Below are 25,933 nucleotides of genomic sequence, written 5' to 3' on the forward strand. Positions count from 1 at the left end.
CTTTGGAATTAATTCAGTGGTTCTCAACCTGTGGGTCCCCAGATGTTTCGGCCTTCAACTCCCAGAAATCCTAACAGCTGGTAAACTGGCTGGGATTTCTGGAAGTTGCAGGCCAAAACACCTGGGGACCCACAGGTTGAAAACCACTGATAACTGATAGAAAGAGGTTTTTAGCAGAAAGGAGTGGGCTTTGTGGATATGCCTCTCTTGAAAGAGATTGAGTCTGCAACAACTTATTTTACCAACCTCTTCCTCCCATTTAGGCCCCTTTTACACAGCCATATAATGCAGATTATCAAATAAAATAATCCACATGGTCTGCTTTGAACTGGATTATATGAGTCTACATTGCCATATAACCCAGTTCAATGCAGATCATATGGATTTTATATGGCAGTGTAGAAGGGGCCCAATTTAGTCTCGGAGACGCCACAAAATTAGTTTGTAAATTCAATAAGAAGGGGGTCGGGCTGTGGCGCAGGCTGTTGAGCAGCTGCAATAAATCACTCTGACCATGAGGTCATGAGTTCGAGGCCAGCCCGTGGCGGGGTGAGCACCCGTCAATTAAAAATTAAAAATATCCCCTGCTCGTTGCTGACCTAGCAACCCGAAAGATACTTGCATCTATCAAGTAGGAAATAAGGTACCACTTATAAAGTGGGGAAGCAAATTTAACTAATTTACGACCTGGAATGAGGAAGTGCCGTCAGAGTGGATGATGAAGCAGCTGCTCCCCCCTGTGGCCAGAATAGAACATCACCTCAGAAGAAGGTTAAATTGCCTCTGCATCTGTCTATCTCGGTCTCTGTTTGATGTGTTTATGGGCATTGAATGTTTGCCCTATGTGTGCCCTGAATCCCCTTCGGGGTGAGAAGGGCGGAATATAAATACTGTTAATAAATAAATAAATAAATTCTTTTGCCATTATAACTGAATGCATGAACTTTCCAAAGTGTGAAACTATGACAAGACTACTGTCTGGTAGTTGCATCCAGAGCTCGTCCACCACTTCTTTTTCATTTTCGCACATATAGCACATAATATACCAAACCAGTGTCTGAACTGTACTAATTCCAGCAGCAAAGTAGGAGCTCCAAAACAATGCCTCCACGTGTAAGAATGGCACAAGCCAAAGAAGGGAAGCTTAACTCCCTTAATTCTGGTTCTCTAGGAGGAGAGAACATTAGATGAAGGAAAATGCACTCATGTAGACTCCAGACAGAGGTCTATCACTGTAATGAGAATAGTGGCACCTACACAGATAAGTGTTAAGGGGAAAAGAAATCTAGAGAAGACCAACTTTAAAATGGTGTTTGGAAGTATTTCATTAGCAAGAGCAAGTAATAAAACTGTATTGAATGGCACTTTGCGGGACCAAACTCCATAATTAGAAACAGGTTCAGGGACTAAACCTGGATTAGAGTAAACCCTGCATACGATCCGACTCTTCTATGGGATTTTATGAGTCCTTGAGCACGAAACAGTCTGTGTCACAGACTCTCGTTTTACAAAGCAGGCAGCTTAAATGTAGCTGTACCAAAGTTAGAAGCCCCCAGAGTGCAGCTTTGGAAACGGACCTTTTGCAGCTTGCAAATCCCGGTTTGCAAGAGTTCATACTGTGATGTGTCCAGTTTTTCCACAGGCCGTTTAGTGGTTCTCTTACATAAGTCGAGCCGAGTTTCCCCTTCCTAACCAGAGCGATCAAGCATATCTTGCCTCAAGAGAGACTCTCCATTTATTATTTTATTTATTTATTATGTTTATTTGCATCCCACTTTTTCTCCCCATACGTAGATTTGATGCATCTTAACTAAACGCATTTCAATTCAACTTAAAATATACAAATATTAAAACAGTATTGAACGTCATTAATATTAAAACAATCCAGGTTAATGAAGCAGAGAATGTTTGAGGATTGGGTTATTCGTAGGGAGACCAAGATGCTTCTTTATAAAGCCACTAGCTGTTCCCGGCCACGTGTTGCTGTGGCGAAGTATGGTGGTATGGGAAATAAAGTATTGAGGAATTGGTGGTAGTTAAGGTAAAGGGTCATGTTTATGTTGGATAAGTGAGAGTCTACTGTATATTTATAATCTTATAATATCTGCTTAGAACTGGATGATATGAGGCCCCTTCTACACAGCTGAATAAAATGCACACTGAAGTGGATTATATGGCAGTGTGGACTGAAGATAATCCAGTTCCAAGCAGATAATATAAGATTATAAATGGGTTATATAGCTGTGTGGAAGGGCCTTGAGTCTACACTGCCATATAATCCAGTTCAAATCTGATAATCTGTATTTTATAGGCAGTGTGGAAGAGGCCTAAGTGATGCCTAACTCTGCCTGTCCCCTGGGCTGAGTGGGTTGCTAGGAGACCAAGTGGGAGGAGCTTTGCCTTCTAACTGGCAGCAATTGGATAAAAACAAGTATTCATCTCCCTCTAATTAGGACTTTGTTTTTCTTTTCTTTTTGTTGTATGAACGTAGAGGCATGGATGGGGGGTTGTGCTGCCAAGTTTAGTGTTTCTGGGATGTGTAGTTTTGTTGTTTTGTCCTAGGCCGAAATTTCATTACCCTTTTATATATATATAGATTGTCCTCCCAACCCTGTCATGCGCCTGTGAAACGTGGACTGCCTACAGACGTCATTCTAGACTTCTGGAACGATTCCATCAGCGTTACCTCCGAAAAATCCTGCAAATCTCTTGGGAAGAAGATAGGCAGACAAATGTCAGCATCTAGAAGAAGAAGCAAAGACCACCAACATTGAAGCCACAATCCTCCATTGTCAATTCTGCTGGACTGAAGGCCACGTTGTCCAAATGCCCAAAGAGCACTGTCTCCCAAAGCAGTGGCTCTACTCTCAGTCAAGAACAGAAAATGGAATGTCAGTGGGCATTAAAAGAGACTTGAATATGGGCTTAAAGCCAACCTTAAAAACTGTGGCATAGACACCAAGGAACTGGGAAGCCCTAGCCCTCAAGTGTTCTAACTGGAGATCAGCTGTGACCAACAGAGCTGTGAAAAAGGCATGAACGGAAGGCAAAAGGAGAAATGCGTCAAGAGGAAGAAAGCTATGTTCAAAAATTTTGGGAGAACGTTTTTAAAGAAATAAAGGGAATCACCAAAACAGAAATAATAGGAACACCTGAAATAGCACTGTTGTCATTTATGGATAATATTCAAATATCAAAAGAGTTAAAGGAACTAATCGCCAACTTGGTAACAGCAGCAAGATTGTTAATAGCTAAAAAATGGAAAGGAAATGAGGAGTGCCAATTGGAAGAATGGTATAAGGAGATTTGGGATATTGCGATAAATGATAAATTGACATGTAATATTAAAATTAAAAGAGGGTTATTAAAAAAGGATGATTTTGGGAAGATATGGGGAAAATTTATAGAGTTTGTATACGCAGAAGGAAAGGGGGGAAAACCTGTAAAAGAAACAATGGAATTTTGGAAATAAATATTGTAATTGGCTGGTCTGGGGTGAAAGGATTGCACTAGGTGAAGGGTAACAAAAGGTAAATAATATGAGTATGTAATATAGTTAGAGAGTGAAAATACCATAGGAGCTATGATATACATAACTCTGTATTGCAAATTTGTTAAAGAATGTATAAGTTTTAAGTACTGAATATGTAAAATTCAAAATTTTTCAATAATTTAAATAAAAAACTGAAAAAAAGAGGAAGAAAGCTCCTTAATATCCTCACTGTGGAAGAAAAAACATGCGGATCCAGAATAGGTCTCTACAGTCCCCTACAGACCCACTGCCAAGACCCTAGGCTTGGAAGGCCATCCTACTCGGACACAAATGATCACCGATGATGATGTTCTTGCACTACAAATAAGATATGTACCGTGTGCATAGGACTTTGTTTTTTTCAATAGTCTGTGAACCCGCCTTCGGATTAACAAGTCGGAGAAGTCCTGCTGTAAAATGCATCCCCCAACCCTGCTCTCCTATATTTTGGCCTCACCTATTTTCTTTGTGTGGTTCTCAAGATACACCTGAGATCGATACCTGTTTGATGCTGAACACCCTTCCACCCCCTCCTTTATACACATCAAGCCCATCCTCTGTCAAGTTGCCTTGCAGCCGCCCGGCTCGGCTGCTTTTCTGCCCGAGGCGCAAGCTATCATCGCTCCATAAAGCTCTTCTCCCCTTCACCCACCTTCTAAACTGAAACAGGCAAGAAACCACCCCTCTTTCCTCTTGAAGAAACAAACAAAAAAACTCTGAAACAGAGACAAAAAAAACCCTCACACATGTTGGAAACTATTGAGATAAAGATCACCTACAGAATGGGCCAAAAAAAAGAGGATAGACTTAATGCCGAGATAATAATGAATAATAGCAATCTACACACTGGTGGGTAAAACCTCAATAGGCTTGCCTGGGCAAACTCCCCTCCATCCGCATGGTTTCTGTGTGTGTGTGTTCGAAAACAGGATATAGATTATTATTATTATGAAGCCAGCTCGCACTATTGCCAGAGGCTTTGGGTGGGCACCAGCAATTTCTCAAAAAAGGCAGTTCTTTAAAAGTAGGGCTGATATCGAAGGAACAATCAAGCTTTGTATACTCTGACTGCATGCATTCTGTACACATGAGATGGAAGAGCTTGCTCTGTTTGCCATGGGATTTGGACAGAGGGGTGTCTATGTTTGGGGAGGACTGCCGTAAGATTCAGAAATGATCATGCAGAAGCAAATGTTGAAGGCCAGGTGCTCATCGTGACAGTGCTCCTGCCTCTTCCCCCCAAAAGAACCCCAGAGTACAGCCAACCACCCTATATATGCATATAGGTAAAGGTAAAAGTTTCCCCTGACATTAAGTCCAGTCATGTCTGACTCTGGGGGTTGGTGCTCATCTCCATTTCTAAGCCGAAGAGCCGGTATTGTCCGTAGACACCTCCAAGGTCATGTGGCCGGCATGACTACATGGAGTGCCGTTACCTTTCCGCCGGAGCGGTACCTATTTTTTGTTGTATATATTTTTTATTATGCAGTTTGTAAGCAACTTGTACATTTCTTGTTACAATAATAATTCTTTTTTTCACCATATAATTAAAAACATACATGAAGTCAGGGTATAGGAGGGGAGGAGGAAAAAAGGGTGGGTAACTTCGACATAAAGGGAAACATTGACATAAAAGGTGAATAACAATATTGAAACAACAACAACAAAAAAGAAAAAAACAAATAAAATAAAAAAAACAACCAAAAAACAAAAACAAAAACAGAAACAAAAAGACCCACAACAACAGCTTGGGATATACATGTATACAGTTGCTTTAATGTCCTTGTTACTTCCAGAGTTCTGGATATGATCCTTTTGTTTTATTTTTCCTGTCTATTAGTTTTGTAGTTACACATATTTAACTACCTTTATTTTATGTTGTTGTCCCCTGGAATTTCCTTACTCAAACTTTATACAACAGTTAATTTTCTCTTTTTGCAAGTATTCGGTCATAGGTTTCTAATCTGTTTTGTTTTCTGGAGCTCTATCCTGTGCTAGTTTTTGTGTTAATATATCCATATTCATCACATCCATTATTTTAATGAGCCATTTCCCCATACTGGGTGTATCTTCTGATTTCCATAGTTGTGCCAGCACTATTCTCGCAGCTGTGGTGAGATAGAATATTAGTCTGTCTGTATTTTTAACTATCTGTTCGGAGCGGTACCTATTGATCTACTCACATTGGCATGTTTTCAAACTGCTAGGTTGACAGAAGCTGGAGCAGCAGCGGGCGCTCACTCCACTCCCAGGATTTTAACCTGGGACCTTTCGGTCTGCAAGTTCAGCAGCTCAGTGCTTTAATGCACTTCGCCACCGGGGCTCCATATATATATGCGTATACAAATCTAGAAATGTCGGTTAAAAAACCAAACCAAAAAACTGGATCGACTTATCCACGGTTTAGAGTTAAATACTGTGCCTTAAACTCTTATTTAAAAAGGACCATCCCCTCTCCAAGTAGAGCAGTGAAAGGCGAAAGCTTAGTCCATCCCAGGAGAAGCTAAAAGACGCACCAAATCACTCTACTCTCTCTCCCATTGTGCTGCTTCGAGCCTTTCCAAAGGCCGGGGCGGCTGGTCCTTTGAGGCAGCGTTGGTCCTTTCCCCTCGTCATGGAATGATCTTTGGCTTATCCAGGAGTCATATCAAAAGCCTGCATTCAGCTTATACATTAGGGACTTCATCCCACATGACACGTAAAGCATTGGGGATGGCTGTTTTTCCCTTAAGCTTTGCAACACCCTGTTTGGAAATTAAATGAATGATTTTCCTACCCCCATATCACACGTTTTCCCTCATTCCACTTTCTTTTCAAATAATCTGTTTGCCTTCCCATCACACAGGAGACATATTTCTCCTCCCATTGTCTCCTCTCTTGTTTTGTTTCGGTAGAAAAAATCCTCTTTCTTTTTTCTAGTTCCTTCCTTCTCAGCCCCAAAAAGTGAATGATGGAAGAAAGGAATCTATTCCACCCATTATGGCTCCTCCCTCCAGAACAATGTCATTGTTGTGTTTATAAGCTGACAATGAAGAAATTATTATTATTATTATTATTATTATTATTATTATTATTATTATTATTATTGATACAACGACATTGTATGACACAGAAACAAGATAGATATGCTGGCTTTCGTATCACAAAATCACAAGTCGAACACTTCCCAAGTGTCTAGGACTGTGTGATGTATTTTCGGATGATGCGTGCAGATCCCAGTAGGGTGGCCTTTTGCAGTTGCCAGATCATAATTTTGTCAATGTCTATTGTTTCCAAATGCCGGCTGAGATCTTTTGGCACGGCACCCAATGTGCTGATCACCACCGGGACCACCTACACTGGTTTCTGCCAGAGTCTTTGCAGTTCAATCTTGAGGTCCTGATAGCGGCTGAGTTTTTCCTGTTTTTTTCGTCAATGCGACTGTCACCTGGGATGGAAACATAAATGATCTAAACCTTTTTCTTTTCCACAACTGCGATGTCTGGTGTTGTGTTCCAGAACTTTGTCAGTCTAGATTCGGAAGTCCCACAGTATCTTTGCATGCTCATTCTCCAATACTTTTGCAGGTTTGTGATCCCACCAGTTCTTTGCTTCTGGGTGGTGGTACTTGAGCCATAAGTTCCAATGAATCATTTGGGCCACATAGTTGTGCCTCTGTTTGTAGTCTGTCTGTGCAATTTTCTTACAGCAGTTGAGGATATGATCAATGGTTTCATCAGCTCCCTTGCAGAGTGCATTTTGGGTCATCAGCTGATTTTTCGATCTTGGCCTTAATTGCCTTTGTTCTTCTTCTTCTTCTTCTTCTTCTTCTTCTTCTTCTTCTTATTATTATTATTATTATTAATATCTTCTGAAGAGGACTCAAAGCAGCTTAACACAAAAGCATCAGTATTACCATTTAAACTATACAAATATATGAACATTAAAACACAATTAAATATAAAGAGTATTTTAAAAATTCCAAGTTAAAAACCATTAAAACAAATTCAGAGTTAAAACCACAGCATTCCCTGAATTGATCTTAAAAGCCTGTCTGAATAAAAGGTTTTTAGCTTGCCACTGGAAGGAGAGCAGGGAGGAAGTCCCATCACATGTGAAATTTGATGTTTATACCTGTCTCTACGCAGGGAAATTTAAAATGAAGTCGACTGCCAGTTGGCTTAGGAATCATTGGGAAAACCCACACTTTAGAAACAGAGAAATAGTTGAAATAATAACAATCTAATATCTTTATTAAAGCAATAAAAGTTTCAAACAAAAATAAGCAGAATAGATAGTCAAACAGTTGACCTTTTAGAAAAGATCAGAATTAGTCCAAAGAATGAAAGTTTTATGTCCAATATTAGAGTCCAAAGTCCAAAATCCAATAACCGAACACACTCAAACTTATTGGAAGTTTGAGTGGGGAAAGGAGCAAAGTTCCTCCGGAAAGTACTTGAAATAGCCCAGAACAAGGTTTCAAGGCAAGGAAAGGCTGTTCGTGGTGGATCTGAAACGCAGTCCAAACTTGGCAAGAGACGAGCCGCTACGCCCGGTCTACTTGAGAGTAAGCGTGCCAACGGGCCGCTTAGAAGCTCAGGATCAAGAGACGATGTATTCTTCAGTCAGAAGTTCAGTTGACACCGCAACAGAGATTCTCTGCGCAGAATTTTTATTGAAGTCCAAAAGCTCCCCCAAAGCAGGTGCATAACTCCCCAAATGTTCCCAAGAGAACGAGCTGCTAACAACGAGGCCCAGATGCCTGCCTCCCCAATTCTTCCCAAGAGAACTGGCTTAGCCACAATCTCCTCTCTCCGCTAATCTCACACTTCTCCTTAAACTTTGTCTTCGAGAGCGATCTGTTTGGAAAGTAGCCCTTCTATCAAATTCTAAACTCTCCGGAGATCCAGGAAGAGCCGGCAACATTTCAAGGGCATTCCTAATTGGCTCTGGCTCTGCAATGTCAACAGGAGACATCTGGAAAGGGGTTGACTCTTGCTGAGGTGGGAAAAAACCCAAATTCTCTTCATTTTGATCCGCAATGGCTGCTGGATCAGGGGCCAAAGGTACCTGAGACATCACATCAACAACTCAGTTGTATACATTCTCATCTACGCAAGAAGGTATTTCATAAAGCTAAGGGGTCCTAAATATTTTTTTAAGAAGAAGCCACCTTAAAATATGTTTCCTTGCAAGGCTGCAAGGCAAAGAGAGCACTCCGAATGTCCTGATTTGGTCATGCTCTCCAGTCTTTCATAAACGGAGCCTGGGACATCTGTGATGAAGCGACATCAGTGTGGTGAAAATGGCAAAAGTGATTTATGAGAAAGAACACACAAACTAGGAGAGGCTACTTCTGCCTGAGCCTCATGGAAAGGGCAAGATTCAGCCCCTTCCTCTCCTCTCTCTCTGCTTAGTTAATGAAATACAAACTACTTTCACACCTTGAACTCAATTTGCAGCAATTGAAGTTAGCTGAGGACACAGGACAAGCATGGAAGTGGGAGAAGGAGTCAGAAATTGTTTTTTTTGTTTAAAGGTGCTACTCCTTATAACAACTTTTCTTTGCTTTTAAATTTCCCCGATCTGCAGCAATATGCCCTAACAGACTTCCTTCCAGTGTTAAAAGCTTTTCCAAAACTGTATTTGAGGTGCAACATAATCATGTTTCACAGCAAGCAGGAACAGGACACAGAAGCAATTATACCTGCAAGTTACCTGCCTGAGCAGCGTAAGGCGACCCCTTGTCAATACAGAAGCTCGGAAGGTGGTGGAGGTCTCGGCGCTTGAAAGAGAAGCGCTGGTGCCTGAGGCAGGCTTAAAACAAATATGTGACTCCACGAGGGCCTCAATATCCTTGATGTATCTTTGTAGGCAAAAGCAGGGGCGATGTATACATAGCAAGCAGGATGGCTTTGAGGCTCAAACGCTTTGCAAGCCACGCTTGGGAGGAAGAGTCTGTTGCATCCAAATCCTAGAGTCTTCGAAAGGAGAGGTTCTTTGTGTTGTTGAAGGCTTTCATGGCCCTTGTAGAAACCAGGACATAGAATTTATGTCTCACATACATTCATCTCATATATAGTGGCGCAATGGGTTAAACCCTTGTACTGGTAGAACTGCTGACCTGAAAATTGGGTTGCTGACCTGAAGATTGCTGGTTTAAATCCACGAGATGGACTGAGCTCCTGCCTGTCAGCTCTAGCTTGTGGGGAAATTAGAGAAGTCTCCCAGCTAACACATCCGGGCGTTCCCTGGGCAACATCTCTGTAGATGGCCAATTCTCTCACACCAGTAGCAACTTGCAGTATGTTCTCAAGTTGCTTCTGACACAATAAAAAAACACCTTATTACCCTGAAGTTTTTACAGAGAAGCTCGGCTAAATATTATTAACCCACTACTGGGCCCCTGGTAGCACAGTGTGTTAAAGCACTGAGCTGCTGAACTTGCGGACCGAAAGGTGCCAGATTCAAATCCCGGAAGCGGAATGAGCGCCCGCTGTTAGCCCCAGCACCTGCCAACCTAGCAGTTCGAAAACATGCCAATGTGAGTAGATCAATAGGTACTGCTCCGGCGGGAAGGTAACGGCGCTCCATGCTGTCATGCCGGCCACATGACCTGGAGATGTCTATGGACAACGCCGGCTCTTTGGCTTAGAAATGGAGATGAGCCCAACCCCCAACGTCAGTCACGACTTGACTTAACATCAGGGAAAACCTTTACCTTTACCTACTGAGAAATCTTCCTGGTAGATCTGCCCAATTCCACGTTTTTACAAGGTGACAATTTCCGCCAGGTGACCTTGGTTGTTGTCAAGTTTCTCTCCGAGGATAAGGTAATTTCCTGTATTAGAATCAGGTTGAATTTTGCCTTGTATATAATTCCAGTGTTTTTATCCAGTGTTGGAATCGAACTCATTTATGAATCTGCTGTGCACTTTTTCTGCTGAGAAAACGGGGTCTTTGGACCGTAATAAAGATTGTTTTGTAAACATTACTGTATTGGCTAGAAATCATTGAAGAGAGCACTGTCTAATACAGGCATGGGCAAACTTGGGCCCTCCAGATGTTTTGGACTTCAACTCCCACAATTCCTAACAGCCTACTGTCTAACAGGTAGCAAATAGAATGCAAGATCCCCATAGAGTTTGTAGAACGGAGTTGCATTTGTTTCCACACTTCTGGCTTCATAACCATCTCTCAACTAGGCTATTTTCTTTTTCTTTGTAGGTTTCACTTGGCCTGCAAGTCCTATTGTTATGGCCAAAGCCCCGTGTATGCTAAAAATAGGGAGCAATGTAATGAAAACTCTATTATCCCATATTAGGAAGTAGCATTTGAAACATTAACAAATGTCTTTTCATGACAGTTTGCATTAGATGTACTGTAAATGTCCAAAAGTATCGCCGGCAGACGTGACGGCCCTCTGCTGCGTCTACCTGAAGACCCTCCTGATAAAATAAGAGGTGCTTTTGAAACCAGCCCTCTCTCAAAGCTTTCATTTCACTTTTTTTACTATGGAGAATCTGGATATGATTATTTAGAAATAAATAACATTTGTATTATTTATCATCTGAGATGCCAGAAGTATGTTTTGGGAACTTTTTTTGTGTGTCAGGAGCGACTTGAGAAACTGCAAGTCACTTCTGGTGTAAGAGAATTGGTCGTCTGCAAGGACGTTGCCCAGGGGACGCCCGGGTGTTTTGATGTATTTATCATTATTAATTTATTTACAGTATTTATATTCCGCCCTTCTTTCTCACCCCGAAGGGGACTCAGGGCGGATCACATTGTATACATATAAGACAAACATTCAATGCCATATACACATAGAACAAAGACAGAGACAGACGCAGAGGCAATTTAACCTTCTCCTGAGGGGATGTTCTATTCCGGCCACAGGGGGGAGCAGCTGCTTCATCATCCACTGCGACGGCACTTCCTCATTCCAATGGCGGCTGGATGATTTTTATGGAATCGTAAATTAGTTAAATTAGCCTCCCCACTTTATAAGTGGTACCTTAATTTCCTACTTGATAGATGCAACTATCTTTCGGGTTGCTAGGTCAGCAACGAGCAGGGGCTATTTTTTTATTTTTAATTGTTGGGTGCTCACCCTGCCACAGGCTGGCCTCGAACTCATGACCTCATGGTCAGAGTGATTTATTGCAACTGGCTGCTCACCAGCCTGCGCCACAGCCCAGCCCCATCCTTGTGGAAGGCTTCGGTCATGTCCCCGCATGGAGCTGGAGCTGACAGAGGGAGTTCACGCACACTCTCCCTAGGTTGGATTCGAACCTAGAACCTTCAGGTCAGGAACCCAACCTTCAAGTCAGCAGTCCTGCCAGCAGAAGGGTTTAACCCACTGTGCCAGTTAATCTACCTATTGAGGGGCTATATAGCTGGATGATCTGCTGCATCTACACTATAGAGTTAATGCAGTTTGATACCATTTTATCTGCTGTGGCTCAATGTTATGGAATCCTGGGAGATGGAGTTTTACCAGGTATTTGGTCTTCTCTGCCAAAGAGTGCTGGTGCTTCACCAAACTATAAATCCCAGGATTCCATATCATAGAGGTATGTCAATTCAAACTGCATTAATTCTATAGTCCAGGTGCACCTCAAATGACATTTAAACTCAGTTTCCAGCAATTGCTGAAGACAGTGGACACAAGGGGGAGAGGAAGTGTGTTTTAAAAGCCAATGGGAAGTGGCATGACAGAGTATTAATTGGAACTGTCCCTGCCAAAGCGGTTATACTTGGGAGGATTATAACCAAGTTAGAATTAATACCATCTTACATTTATTTATCATGTTAGAAGTGAATTGAGAATACAATTATAATGCATAAAAAACCACAAAGTAAAAAACTTGGCATTATTTCCTTTGACCGCTTTGAGTGCCTCTGCTGTAAGAAGGTCCTCTGTTGTGCATGTGGAGGAACTCAGACCACATTGTCGTAAGTGGTCTGTGGTTTGCTCTCCTCCACACGCGCATGTCATGGATTCCACTTTGTAGCCCCATTTCTTAAGATTGGCTCTGCATCTCAGTCTGTTCAGCGCCTTCCAAGTCTTCCATGTGCACAGGAGGGAGTTTCTCATTTGGTCTCAGCCACTGACTAAGGATCTGAGTTTTGGCCTGCCACTTTTGGACTCTCGCTTGTTGAGGTGTTCCTGCAAGTATTTCTGTAGATCTTTAAGGTGTTGGCATGCTGGCTGATATCCAAACAGAGGATGGACCAGAGATGTCAATGCCTTGGTCCTTTCGCTGCTGGCTGCTACTTCCCGATGGATGTCAGGTAGTGCATCGTTGTCGTCTCACTTGTTCAGTTGTATTCGACTCTTCGTGACCTCATGGACCAGTCCACGCCAGAGCTCCCTGTCGGCCGTCACCGCCCCCAGTTCCTTCAAGGTCGAGCCAGTCACTTCAAGGATATCGTCCATCCATCTCGCCCTTGGTCGGCTTCTCTTCCTTTTTCCTTCCATTTTCCAAGCTTTCCTGTCTCCTCATGATGTGGCCAAAATACTTCAACTTTGCCTCCAATATCCTTCCCTCCAGTGAGCAGCCATTGGGCATTATTTCCTCGAGGATGGACTGACTGGATCTTCTTGCGGTCCAAGGCACTCTCAGGATTTTCCTCCAGCACCAGAGTTCAAAAGTGTCTCTCTTCCTTTGCTCAGCCTTCCTTATGGTCCAGCTCTCGCATCCATAGGTTACTATGGGGAATACCATTGCTTTCACTATGTGGACCTTTGTTGCCAGTGTGATGTCTCTGCTCTACACTATTTTGTCAAGGTTGGCCATTGCTCTCTTCCCAAGAAGGAAACGTCTTCTGATTTCCTGGCTGCAGTCTGCATCTGCAGTGATCTTCGCACCTAGAAATATAAAGTCTGTCACTGCCTCCACGTTTTCTCCTTCTATTTGCCAGCCGTCAATCGGTCTGGTTGCCATGATTTTGGTTTTCTTGATGTTTAACTGCAGCCCGGCTTTTGCACTTTCTTCTTTCATCTTGGTGATAAGGCTCCTCAGCTCTTCCTCACTTTCAGCCATCGAAGTGGTATCATTTGCATACCTAAGGTTGTTAATGTTTCTTCCAGAAATTTTAACTCCAGCCTTGGATTCCTCAAGCCCCGCATGTCGCACGATGTGTTCTGCATACAAGTGGAATAGGGAGGGTGAAAGTATGCAGCCCTGCCGCACTCCTTTCCCAGTCTTGAACCAGTCTCCTGTTCCGTGGTCTGCTCTTACTGTGGCTGCTTGGTCTTTATACAGCTTTATCAGGAGACAGACAAGGTGACTTGGTATCCCCATACCACCAAGTATATGCCACAGTTTGTTATGATCCACACAGTCGAAGGCTTTAGAGTAGTCAATAAAGCAGAAGTAGATGTTTTTCTGGAACTCCCTGGCTTCCTCCATTATCAAGCGGATATTGGCAATTTGGTCTCTTGTTCCTCTGCCTTTTCTAAACCCAGCTTGGATATCTGGCAGCTCTCGCTCCGTGTATTGCTGAAGTCTGCCTTGCAGGTAGTGCAGTACTGGCTAAATACTATAATTTCTCCAACAGCGTAGGGCATAGACATCCTGTGATAATGCGGCATATCTCATTAAGAGCCACATCCACTGTTTTAACATCGTGAGAAGTATTCGATACTGGGCATGCATATTCAGCAGCGAAGTAGCAAAGCATAATGGCAGATGTCTTCACTGTGCCTGGTTGTGATCACCAAGTTGTGCCAATCAGTGTTCGTATGACATTATTTCTAGCACCCATTTTTGCTTGATAGTCAAGCAGTGCTTCTTGTAAGTCAGAGTGACTCCCAGGTATTTTGGTGTGCTGAAATGCTCCAGTGGGATTCCTTCCCCGGTAATCCTCAGAGATGGAGATGCTTGTCTTTTCTTAAGATGGAAAATGAACAGCATTAAAGACAGCAATGTTTTTTGGAAATAGCTGAAAGTGCAGCAAACATGCTTGTTCTGCATTCCTTCAAGTTCCTTCAGTACTGCCATTTGAGAAAGTAAGAAGGTGGTGGGCTAGGCTTCCTCTCCACTCCCCAGAAATGATTCCTTGCAAATTTTATGGCCGTGATAACCATTGCCTCCGCAGACATTAGTAGTAAAGCATTCTTTGTTGCTCAGGTCTCTAGATAGTGACGGAATCGCAGATTGCTGGGGGTTCTTTTGCAGCATTGCCATGTGCATTGACTCTGCCTCCACTTTAGGGCGGAAGAATGCTGAAACGGCAGTCCCCGTGGCGGCTGAACGCTATGGCTGGACTGTGTATACTTGCAGCTCCTGACTCAGCAGATCTGCTGCCTGCCTGGGTAGACCAAGGTATTTGCTTATATTACCAGGGATTACGCTGGTGACTACTTGGTATAATGCAGTTGGGGCGGCATGGTGGGATCTGCCCATCAGCAGAGAGGCATCGGGATGGCTCCCTGGCTTTGCCTATACGGCAGGCCAAATGACAAAGCCATAGGTGCAGGAGACAGTGGAAATGCAGCTTTTGGAAACCTCAAATGCAGGGCTCCTCACACTTTTAAAGCAGAGATACAGTTCATGGTCATGCTGTTGAGATGGACAATTTGATGATGGACAATTTGATGCCACACTGGTAGCATTCAGAAAAGAGCTTGAAAACCTGGCTCTTTACTCAGATTATCAGATTTTAACTGGATTATATGGCAGTGTAGACTCAAGGCCCTTCCACACAGCTATATAACCCATTTATAATCTTATATCATCTGCTTGGAACTAGATTATCTTCAGTCCACACTGCCATATAATCCACTTCAGTGTGCATTTTATCCAGCTGTGTAGAAGGGGCCTCATATCATCCAGTTCTAAGCAGATAATATAAGATTATAAATATACAGTAGAGTCTCACTTATCCAACATAAACATGACCCTTTACCTTAACTACCACCAATTCCTCAATACTTTATTTCCCATACCACCATACTTCGCCACAGCAACGCGTGGCCGGGCACAGCTAGTATATTTATAAATCGATGAGTATACTTTTGTCCGACCAATTACAGCCTCCTATTACATAAAAGGAGCTTTGTGCACATGTGTCTTGTAATTGTTTTCAAATGTGCATCAGAAGGAAACAAATGCCGGGAATTTTCCCCCAAAGTTCTTGAGGCTTTAGTCCAAAAACATGACACGCAAATTGCAAAGAACAACAAAAGATGCCTCCCTTTTGACACTTATGGTTTTAGCCACTGTTCTGGGGTAACTTAGCTGACACCTGCATCAATTTTTGACAGTTAATTTTTCTAAAAAACCAGCAGCGTGTTATGGAATTTTGGCCCGTCACTTCCTTCTGCTTATGGGGAGAGGTGCCACGTTTTAACAAAGCCTTTGATTCTCCAAAAAGCCCTTGGAAAGTTGCAACAAGTTCACCTGGGCCCAGCACCGTGCCATAAGGAAGAGAGGCTCTTGCATGTGTCATGGCCCATTAAGGCTTTCCTTTCCACTCCCCCTGACTTATTTCTAAACACACATTTTTCAAAAAATGAATCCAGACAGCAGTCATTTAGGTCATTAATACACTAAGCCTATTAGTGTACCATTAAAGGCAGTTCCAAGCTTCTCTCCCAAATGTAGGGGCTAGACAACGCGTGCCATGAAAGCATGCCACAATGCTCTTTAAGCTCTTGAAGCGGACACAAGAAAAGTCAAGGGATGGCCCAACAGAAATAACAACAACAACAATAACAAGAAATGTTGTTGTTGTTGTTGTTGTTGTTATTATTATTGTATATACTCGAGTATAAGACTAGTTTTTCAGCCCTTTTTTAAAGACTGAAAAAGCCCCCCTCGGCTTATACTCGGGTGAGGGTTTTGGTTGGCTTATATTTGGCTCAGCTTATACTTGAGAATATATGGTACATTTATTATTTTTCTCTATTATTATTGGTATTATTACATTTATTATTTTTCTCTATTATTGTTGCTACTATTACTGTGATGTTTCAGGGACCTTTGGCCCATGACCCCGCAGCCATCATAGATCAAACTGAAGAGGATTTGGGCTTTCGTCCATCTCAGCAAGATTCTGTTCCATTCCAGATGTCCCCTGTTGACATTTTCGTGCCAGAGCCAATTAGGGACGCCCTTGACACAGAACCTGGTTCCCCGGAAAGTGTTGTGTTTGATAGGAAGGCCTTTCTCAAAACACATCACTCCCATAAGCAGTTTCTAAGACAAAGCGCGAGATTAGCGGAGAGAGACGATGGTGATTAAACCGTTTCCCTTGGGAAGTTTCGGGGAGGCAGACATCTGGTACGATGTTGAAACAGCTTCGTTCTTTGGGAAGAATTGGGGAGTTAAACAGCTGTTGGGGGAAGCTCTTGAACTTCCATAAAAGTTCTGCACTGAGCTTTCCCTATCGCGGTGTCAACGTGACTATTCAAAGAAGAACATCATCCCTTGTTTCCGAGCTTCTAAGCAGCCCTCCGGTGAAATTACTCACGAGTAGACCGGGAGTTGCGTTTCCACACCAGATCAAGTTTGGACTGCGTTTCAGATCCACCACGAATTACCTTGCCTAGCCTCGAATCCTTGTCTGGACTTTACTTCAAGAATCTCCCTGTGAATCCTTGCTCTTTCCCCACTCAAACTTCCAAAGAGTTTGAGTGTGTTTCGGTTATTGGATTATAGATTTTGGACTCTAATACTGGACATATAACTTCATTTATTTGGACTATTTTTGATCTTTCCTAAAAAGACAATTGCTTGACTATATACTCGGCATACTTTTGTTTTATTCTTTTATTGCATTAATAAAGATATTAGATTGTTTACTGGCCTCCGTGTTGGTTTCCAGTGTTCACGCAGCCTAGGGGTGTTACAATTACATTTATTTTACTCTATTTATTATTATTATTAATACATTTATTATTTCACTCTGATCTTATTATTATTACATTTATTATTTTACTCTATTTATTACTACATGTATTATTTTCCTGTATTTATTTATTATTATTATTTTTACATGTATTTTTTCACTCTATTATTATTAAAAGGATACATAAGCACATTTAGATTGAAGAAGATGAGAATAACGATTTCCTCAGAGTTGGACAGTCTTATCTCAAATTTGAGCTTTATGTAAATATTCAAAAACATTTAACCTACCGATGTCTCAATTAATGTAATTTTATTGGTATCTATTTTTATTTCTGAAATTTACCACTCTCGGCTTATACTTGAGTCAATGTTTTCCCAGGTTTTTTTGTGGTAAAATTAGGTGCCTCAGCTTATATTCAGGTCGGTTTATACTCGAGTATATACGGTATTTCTTACCTGCCTCTCCTCACAGCTTAAGGTGGGTTACAGAATAATTGAAACACATATGCATTGCAAAAAAAAATACATAGATAGAAAGCCCTTAATGTGAACCAACATGCTAAAGTGTAAAGCACATCGCATGGCAAAATGCAAATCGTTGTGCAGACAGTCAGGATCCTGGAACTGGTTTGAGATGTGTGTGTGCACCATCAACCGGTTCCAGGGTAATAATAATAATGTAATAATATATAGTTATAATAACATAATACAATTATAATATAATAATACAATAAATATAATTATAATATAATAATTAATATAATAATATAGTATAATATGCTGCAGGGTGATGTCCCTCCCGCAAAAACAAAGTTTTTGCAGTTTAATTAACTTTTCCCATGTTTTAATAATAGAACCAATTAGGAAGTGACATTTATAAGCCAGGAAGAAAAATTGTGTTGCATAGGATAATATAATAATTTAATAATGTAATTATATATAATTATAATATAATACAATTATAATAAAACAAGAAATATAACGTAATGTGCTGCAGGGTGTCCCTTCCACCAAGCAAAGTTTTTGCGGTTTAATAAACCTTCCCTATGTTTTTATGATAGAATCAATTAGGAAATGACATTGATAATCCCGGAACAAAAATTGTGTTACACAGTGTAATATATTATAATTATATAATATAATAAATATAATTATAACAACACAATAATATACTGTATATACTCGAAGAAAAGCCGAGTTTTTCAGCCCTTATTTATGTGCTGAAAAAGCCTCCCCCGGCTTATAATTGGGTCAAGGTCAAGGCCTGCAGGCTATTGCTTGCAATATGTGATCTATTTCTCTCTTCTCCTCCCTTATCAGTGTGTTTACTTTTGCAAAGCCTCTCTCGCTCTTAATCAAGGGAATGTTTTGAAAAGAGAGACACCCTTGCAAGTCAAGAAGAAGAAAAATATATATTCATTAATCTTATGAAAGCATTTTTCCCTGAAATATTTGTTAAACTCTCCTACAGATATATAGCATTAACCCCTTGCAAGCTTTTGCAATCTCTAAGTACCTTTATATGTGTATCTATCTATCTATCTATCTATCTATCTATCTATCTATCTATCTATCTATCTATCTTAATTTTATATATGAATTTTCCCCTCATATGTTTGCAGGTCTTTGCAAATCTTTTATACATATAGATCCATGTACCTGTGCATCTGTAGCCATACATATACATTATTTTTATATATGAATTTACCCTCATATGTTTGCAAGTCTCTGCAAATATCTATATAAAGAGAGAGGTCTGGATAGATAAAAATATATTATTACCTACCTATATATAGGGCTTGGAAATATTACAAGGGGGAAATGAACACACAAATATATATAGACATGTCTAGATAGATATGAATATATATATGGGGCTTAAAATATTGTAGGGGAAATGCACACACACATACATAGAGGGGGGGATTTGCAAACGTTTCAGGGGGAAATGCATATGTGAAATTAGTATCTATAATTATAGATCTGTATCTAGCTCTGCATTGTTTATATAAGCATTGAATCTTTGCCTGTTACTATGTTGGAAGCCGGCCTGAGTCCCCATGGGGAGATAGGGTGGGATCCAAAGTTGTTGTTGTTGTTATTATTATTATTATTATTATTATTATTATTATTATTATTATTATTATTATTAGGTTATTGTTGATACCATATTGTTTTTGTTGCCCCTACTTTTCCACTTATAGAGCTAATTTATTGTTTTTCTTTGAAATACGGTAAATATTCAAAAACATTTAACCTCAAACATTTAGCCTCAATCAATGAAATTTTATTGGTATCTATTTTTATTTTGAAATTTACCCGTAGTTGCTGCATTTCCCACCCTCGGCTTATACTTGAGTCAATACGTTATCCCAGTTTTTTTGTGGTAAAATTAGGTGTCTTGGCTTATATTCAGGTCGGCTTATACTCGAGTATATACGGTAATATGATAATATAACGTGCTGCAGGATGTCCCTCTAGCAAAGGCAAACATTGTGCAGTTTAATAAACTTTCCCCATGTTTTTATGATAGAACCAATTAGGAAATGACATTGATAACCCAGAAACAAAAATCATGGTGTAACACAGTGTTATCTTCATGCCTGCTCCTTTTGCACACCAGGATCAATCCCTTATCTGCTCAGTTGTATGCTTTGGATCCCTGCCACTATTCCAGCCAACCCTTGTAAATTTGACCCTTAAGACATTCGACATAAACCTGGAACACAAATGGAATAAATTCCATGCACATTCCTTTGGCTGCCCCAAAACTACACAGGACAAGCAACCTTATGTGTCATCCCCAGGTCCCACCTACAGTGCTGGAATGCCCAGCTCTAGCCACCATGGGTTCAAGGATGCTACTTGTCGGCACATTGATGTCCGCACACTCACCTGCTACCACTTTGCAGTGTTCACCTGGGACCCCCGGACGGGCAGGGCGGGTGGATCGTGCAGACCTTTTGCGCCTGAGGAAGTGCTCCTTCCCATCAAACAATGTCTCCGATGTGTTCACCGGATGTATCTGCACTTGTTCCGACCCAATCTGGATCAAGCCAACCTGTCCAACAACAAAGAAAACATTCTTAGAATCATATCAGAGTATCTAGAAAATTCAGCAAGCAGAAACACAAGCAATGGCTGGCATCGTGTTTGTTGGTTATGAAATCATTAGCCAAGCCGGTTGCACATTTGCAGTTGTGACTGCATTTCACCGATTTGAAAATGCAGCTCCAAAATTGGGCTGAGCCTTAGAACCAATCCTAGATTTGCAGTTTTTTAAAAAAAATTGCATGCTGTGCTGTCATGACAGTTTCAGTTCATTTTGTTGTGGTAATCTCTGAGTGGTTAGACTCAATTTAACCCTCTCTGGGGGAGATTCCACCAAAATGCAACAGAGTAGCAAAAGCAAAAGCTTTCAAATGCAACAGTTACTTACACGGGGTGAGTAAAGAGAAGCCTTTCAGCTTAGGATGGCAATCGATTGCAGAGTCTCAGTAAAAGTTCAAAAACATTTATTCAGGTAAAAAGAATTCCATTATAGATAGAAAGGCTTGGGAGCTGTCTAGTCTACTCTAGACTGGTTTCTAAGGAAAAATAAGAAAGGAAAAATAACAAACATCTATATAGTTACATCTTGCCAGGAGAGACAGCAAGATGCTGCTTGTTAGCTTGAAGAACAAAGGGAGAAGAGAGAACCAAAATGGTTCCAACCTCATGGTCCAGTTTATTGGGGCCATAAAATACATTCTGACCAATGAGAAGTTAGTGTCCCTAGAGATTCACATTTCTACTAACTTCAAAGTAAGGGATGTGACATAAACAGGATAGAGTGAAACACAGTAAAGCCTATTTAGGCATGCTTTGGAAACGGGGAAAGGATTCCCTCAATCTAACTGTATCATCTATCTGACTACATTTAGACTTGAGTAGTCCAGGGTGATTCCCAACACATTTGAGAAATCTGCTCTCCCTATGGAAAGAAGTCCTTAGAGATTGTGCTCGTCCCATTAAAATAAATGATTTTAAAATCCTGCCTATTGCATCGAAAGAAGCAAATTAAACAACAACAAACATTTTATTATGGTACAAAATTCTTCTTCCCTGGAAATCAGAGCTCCAAAATCAGGCTGCGTTTTTGAATTGAAAATACAGTCATCGTTCCCTCGAAATTGAAGCTTCAAAATCAATGTCTTAGAACTTGGTGGTATCTTACAGTCAATAAATATGATCATTAACAAATGAGACCCCAAAAGCTACAGTGTCCTGACTGAAATGTTTTCAAAAAGCTATAAATCAGGATACTGGAAAATGACATTGACAGGATACTGGAATGCATTGAGACTTCAAGGAGACTCTCCAGTATCTGACTGTTCTCAATGCATCTCATAACTGGGAAAGACCAGCAGATTCCACTTCCCAAAACCCAAATCAGGAACATTTTGGAAAAACTTCAGCTGGAATACGACCTGGTTGAAGAGATATGGCATTTTAGGGATGGCATCATCAGATACAGCAATGATAATGAACCTAGAGATGTCTATTATCATAACTGCATGTGATCTTTACTGCTGGGGAAAGCCCCAGGCTCTGTACACAACATTGTAACAAAACTTTGGTTGACCATCATTGAACACTCCAACATATCTCAGTGTGGAGATGTGCCAAAGTGGCTTCATTCATCCTCTTCTCTTTCTGTTTCTCCACCTGTTCTTTCCCTGGTTGCAAACGCACCAGATGGGTACAGATTGAGAGGAAAGGAGAGACATTTCGAGAATGCTTTTCTTTTTCAGACGAACGAAACACAGCTCTGCATCAGCCAAGCACCCTCCCAAGCAAGTCCTCTGCACGTACGTACTATGAGCGCTTGGATGTGGAACAGCCAACGACATTAATGTGATTTACAATCTACATTACATATGTGTTATAAATTACACAGGCCCCCCACGCACAACACGCCAGTCTTTGTCTTCACCAACTCCTCGGCTTGGTCTCGCTCACATCATTTCACATTGCAAGATGACTACAGACTTACATTCCCATTTCCGCTTAATGAGCATTTTGGGGAGAATTCAGCCAAGACAGAAAACGATGGGGATTTCGACTTTTTACTTTTGGTGAGGCATGCTTTGGAACATGGACTTTTTGCCCCGATTCACATTCTGGGGTGAGTTGGCACTCCAACATGAAGCCTGGATCCTTCACAAAACGCCAAAGCCATATGGGGAAAATAACAAGGCTTTCGGTTCCCCATCAAATACGACTTTTCATGTTTCGAAGGCTTTCCTGCCGGAGGGCATCCACACCTGCAGAGGGGCTCAGGATTCATTAACGTGCCGGTTTCCAAAGGGCTGCTGTGATGTTATTAAACCCAATTCCCATTTTGCAATTAGCATGACACAATTGGGTTGGACACTGGGGGGAGAGAAATCCAACTAATAAGGAGACCCGTCGTTTTTCTGGAACCTCCAAAGGCAGGGCAGTTGAATTGCCAAGGCAATTAAGAAACTTGCAAAAAAGATTCTATACGAGTCACCGTTTTGTGCCAAGGCAGCAATCCAAGCCTATGCATCTGGACCAAGCTTCCCTGGTGCATCAAACTGAGGAAATCAACGATTTGAGAGTCCAAAGAATATCAATAACCTCTCTTGCTTGCTGCCTATGTAGTTAATGGCGCAGAGAGCCTCCATTATACATGCACCAATTCTACAATGCAAACTGCGGCTCATTCAATAAACTCCTCCATTTCAATGTTCAAAGCAGGAGGAGGAGGAAAAGAGGAAGGGATGGAAATAGTCCTGGTACTCCGCAATGCGTTGTGATGATGCACAAACATGACCAATCCTGATATTGGTCAATCTTTTTGGCAAAGAAGGCTATGGACCTTGTAAAACTACAACTCCCAGGATTCCAGGGTATGGAGACATGGCAGTTCAAGTGGTGCCAGACTGCATTAATTCTTCACTTCACTTCACTTTATTTCTTAATTAATCGCTCTCCACCAGAGTGCTCCGAGCGACTTACAATTTAAAATATCATTCCACAATATAAAAACATTCAACATAAAAACATTCAATAGTGACTATTTGGCAAATTTGATCTGGCTTACTTAAATGCACAACCAAACAGCCAAGTCTTGAGCGCTTTTACAAAAGGTCACAACTCCGACATTGCTCTAACATATGGAGGCAATGAGTTCCACAGAATTGGAGCATAGGCCGAAAAGGCTCTACGCCTTGTAGACTGTAGATGCACCCTTAAGGCTACTTCCTCAGATACATGGAGAGCTTCCCAAATCCAAACGAAAGCTCTTGTTATTTATAACCTGTGCAACACAATATCAACATCCAGGAGTTTTTGTCTTTTGTTGTCTCCATCCCTCACCTGAGACACTTGTATCAACTTAAAAATGAAACCTCTGATTCCGTCATCCTATTTTTCAGCTGCCTTTAAAAGTCCCGGTTTTTCTCTTCCCTTCCCATTTTCCTCCTTTGCCTCCAGCTTACTGCAAATGCTGCAAACCGAGCTCAAGTGCAAACACAGCTTGCACTCAGTTAACACAGTAAGGTGGCATTGAGCAGAAAGGAGGGACGCTTACTCTTCCTAGCGGGCTCAGGAAAAGGAAACGTAGCTTGCCCGCTTGCATTTCCTCATTCGTCATCTTGGGCATCTTGATCGCCCTCTGATGTTACTCATCCACAAGTCGCAGTTTACATTTGTGAAATGCTGGGGGTCAAGGGCATCCCAGGCTCTGAAGACTGAGACAAGAGCCAAAACCAAAGGACACTTCTGATCGTATCTGTGCAATTCCCCACATTGTGAACAGAAAAGTTAATGCTGTCTGTTAAACATCTGGATAAGCCTTCCAGATGCCAGCTGCTGGGCCCAGTTAGGCAGCCCCATTCTCTACCCTGCATCCCAAGCATTGCAGCTCCTTTGCAGGACATGCCACTCCTCCCGCTATCTGTCTTTCGCCAACGGTGATGTAGGCTAATGCCATGCGCAAGTCTGTGTTCCTATTTATTTTGTGCTTTACTTACTGTGTAGGCTATGTTATTCTACTTATGTATGGCACACAGATGTCATGAATGTAGCGGCTGCTCCAAACAACCCGCAGTTTTGTTCTCCCACAGATGGGATTCCTATTAAAACTGACACCGACGCATAAGGAGATAGAAAGTTGCCAAGGAAGCAGTTCACCGCAGTGAAGATATTTCTGAGTCAAAGCATAGGACGCGACAGGTTTTCGCATCACGGCCGAGATTAAGGCATGTTCGTTCCCATTGTTGGGTGCATTGTTTTGCTTATCTTGGCCACACATGCCTCAGCCTTCAGCAGAAAATTGCTGGAGATAAACCATGTCCAAATATCTCTTGTCTAGAGTAACAAGATACCTAAGCGATCCAGAAAATTCAATCCACTATGAATAAGACAATGTAGGATAAGAATGATATATTTTTGATTATGAAGAAGACCACAGTGAGATAATAGGATGATAGGTAGGGCTTTCTTTCTCTCTGCCTCTTAAAAACCCTGTTAATAGCATGTTACTAATGAGGAACACTTTACTTTTTGCTGCATTCATGAATTACTTGTTCCAGAACACCTTAGCTATTCCAGCTATATTCCTGTTCTGTCGTGATCTTATTTATCCTAAGCAGCTTCACACATTTCACAGTGTGTGTGAGAGAAAAATATATTTTTAAATGGAGTATTTGCACGTGGGAGCAATGCTGACTTCAGATCCTCCAAGCAGGATATACAAAGAGTTGCCCACAGTTGCTTTTTTGGTCTCCGTCCCACCCAAAGCTCATTGGTTACGAAATCGTAAGACAAAGCAGTAGGCCTGCTTCCTAATCTTCCTTGAGAAGTCTGTGTTGTCTCCAATTCTACCTGGCTTTATTGACTAACTGCAACTCAGCTTTTGCACTTTCTTCTTTCACTTTGGTGATAAGCCTCCTCAGCTCTTCCTCACTTTCGGCCATCAGAGTGGTATCATCTGCATACGGTTGTTAATGTTTCTTCCAGAAATTTTAACTCCAGCCTTGGATTTGTCAAGACCTGCACATTGCATGATTTGTTCTGCATACTAGTTGAATAGGGAGGGCGATAGTATACAGCCCTGCCGCACTCCTTTCCCAATCTTGAACCAGTCTCCTGTTCCGTGGTCTGTTCTTACTGGGGATGCTTGGTCTTTATACAGATTTCTCAGGAGACAGACAAGGTGACTTGGTATCCCCAGACCACCAAGTACATGCCACAGTTTGTGATGGTCCACACAGTCAATAAAGCAGAAGTAGATGTTTTTCTGAAACTCCCTGGCTTCCTCCATTATCCAGCGGATATTGGCAATTTGGTCTCTCGTTCCTCTGCCTTTTCTGAACCGATTAGGAAATGACATTTATAATCCAAGAATGAAAATCATGTTACATAGTGTAATAGCAGGCCAATTATTGGATAGGGCGAGATGGAGTGGTGAATTATGGAAAAGGACATGCTTGATAGATAGCCAGGTTCCTAATCCTTTAGCACCCCATACTGCAATGTTTAATACAGTTCC

At 41.5% G+C, this 25,933-nt stretch overlaps 1 protein-coding gene across 2 annotated transcripts in view; it reads right to left on the minus strand.

The window, feature by feature from the left end:
* The window catches only part of adamts17 (ADAM metallopeptidase with thrombospondin type 1 motif 17), a 197,663-nt gene that overhangs the window by 160,691 nt on the left and 11,039 nt on the right, over nt 1–25,933 (minus strand). For both annotated transcript variants that reach the window (XM_062963439.1, XM_062963438.1), the window contains exon 3: nt 20,269–20,434. In XM_062963439.1, the coding sequence (XP_062819509.1) occupies nt 20,269–20,434 (166 nt within the window). The remainder of the gene's footprint in view (nt 1–20,268; nt 20,435–25,933) is intronic.

The sequence above is a fragment of the Anolis carolinensis genome, unplaced genomic scaffold (genome assembly GCF_035594765.1).
Source record: "Anolis carolinensis isolate JA03-04 unplaced genomic scaffold, rAnoCar3.1.pri scaffold_11, whole genome shotgun sequence".
NCBI lineage: Eukaryota > Metazoa > Chordata > Lepidosauria > Squamata > Dactyloidae > Anolis > Anolis carolinensis.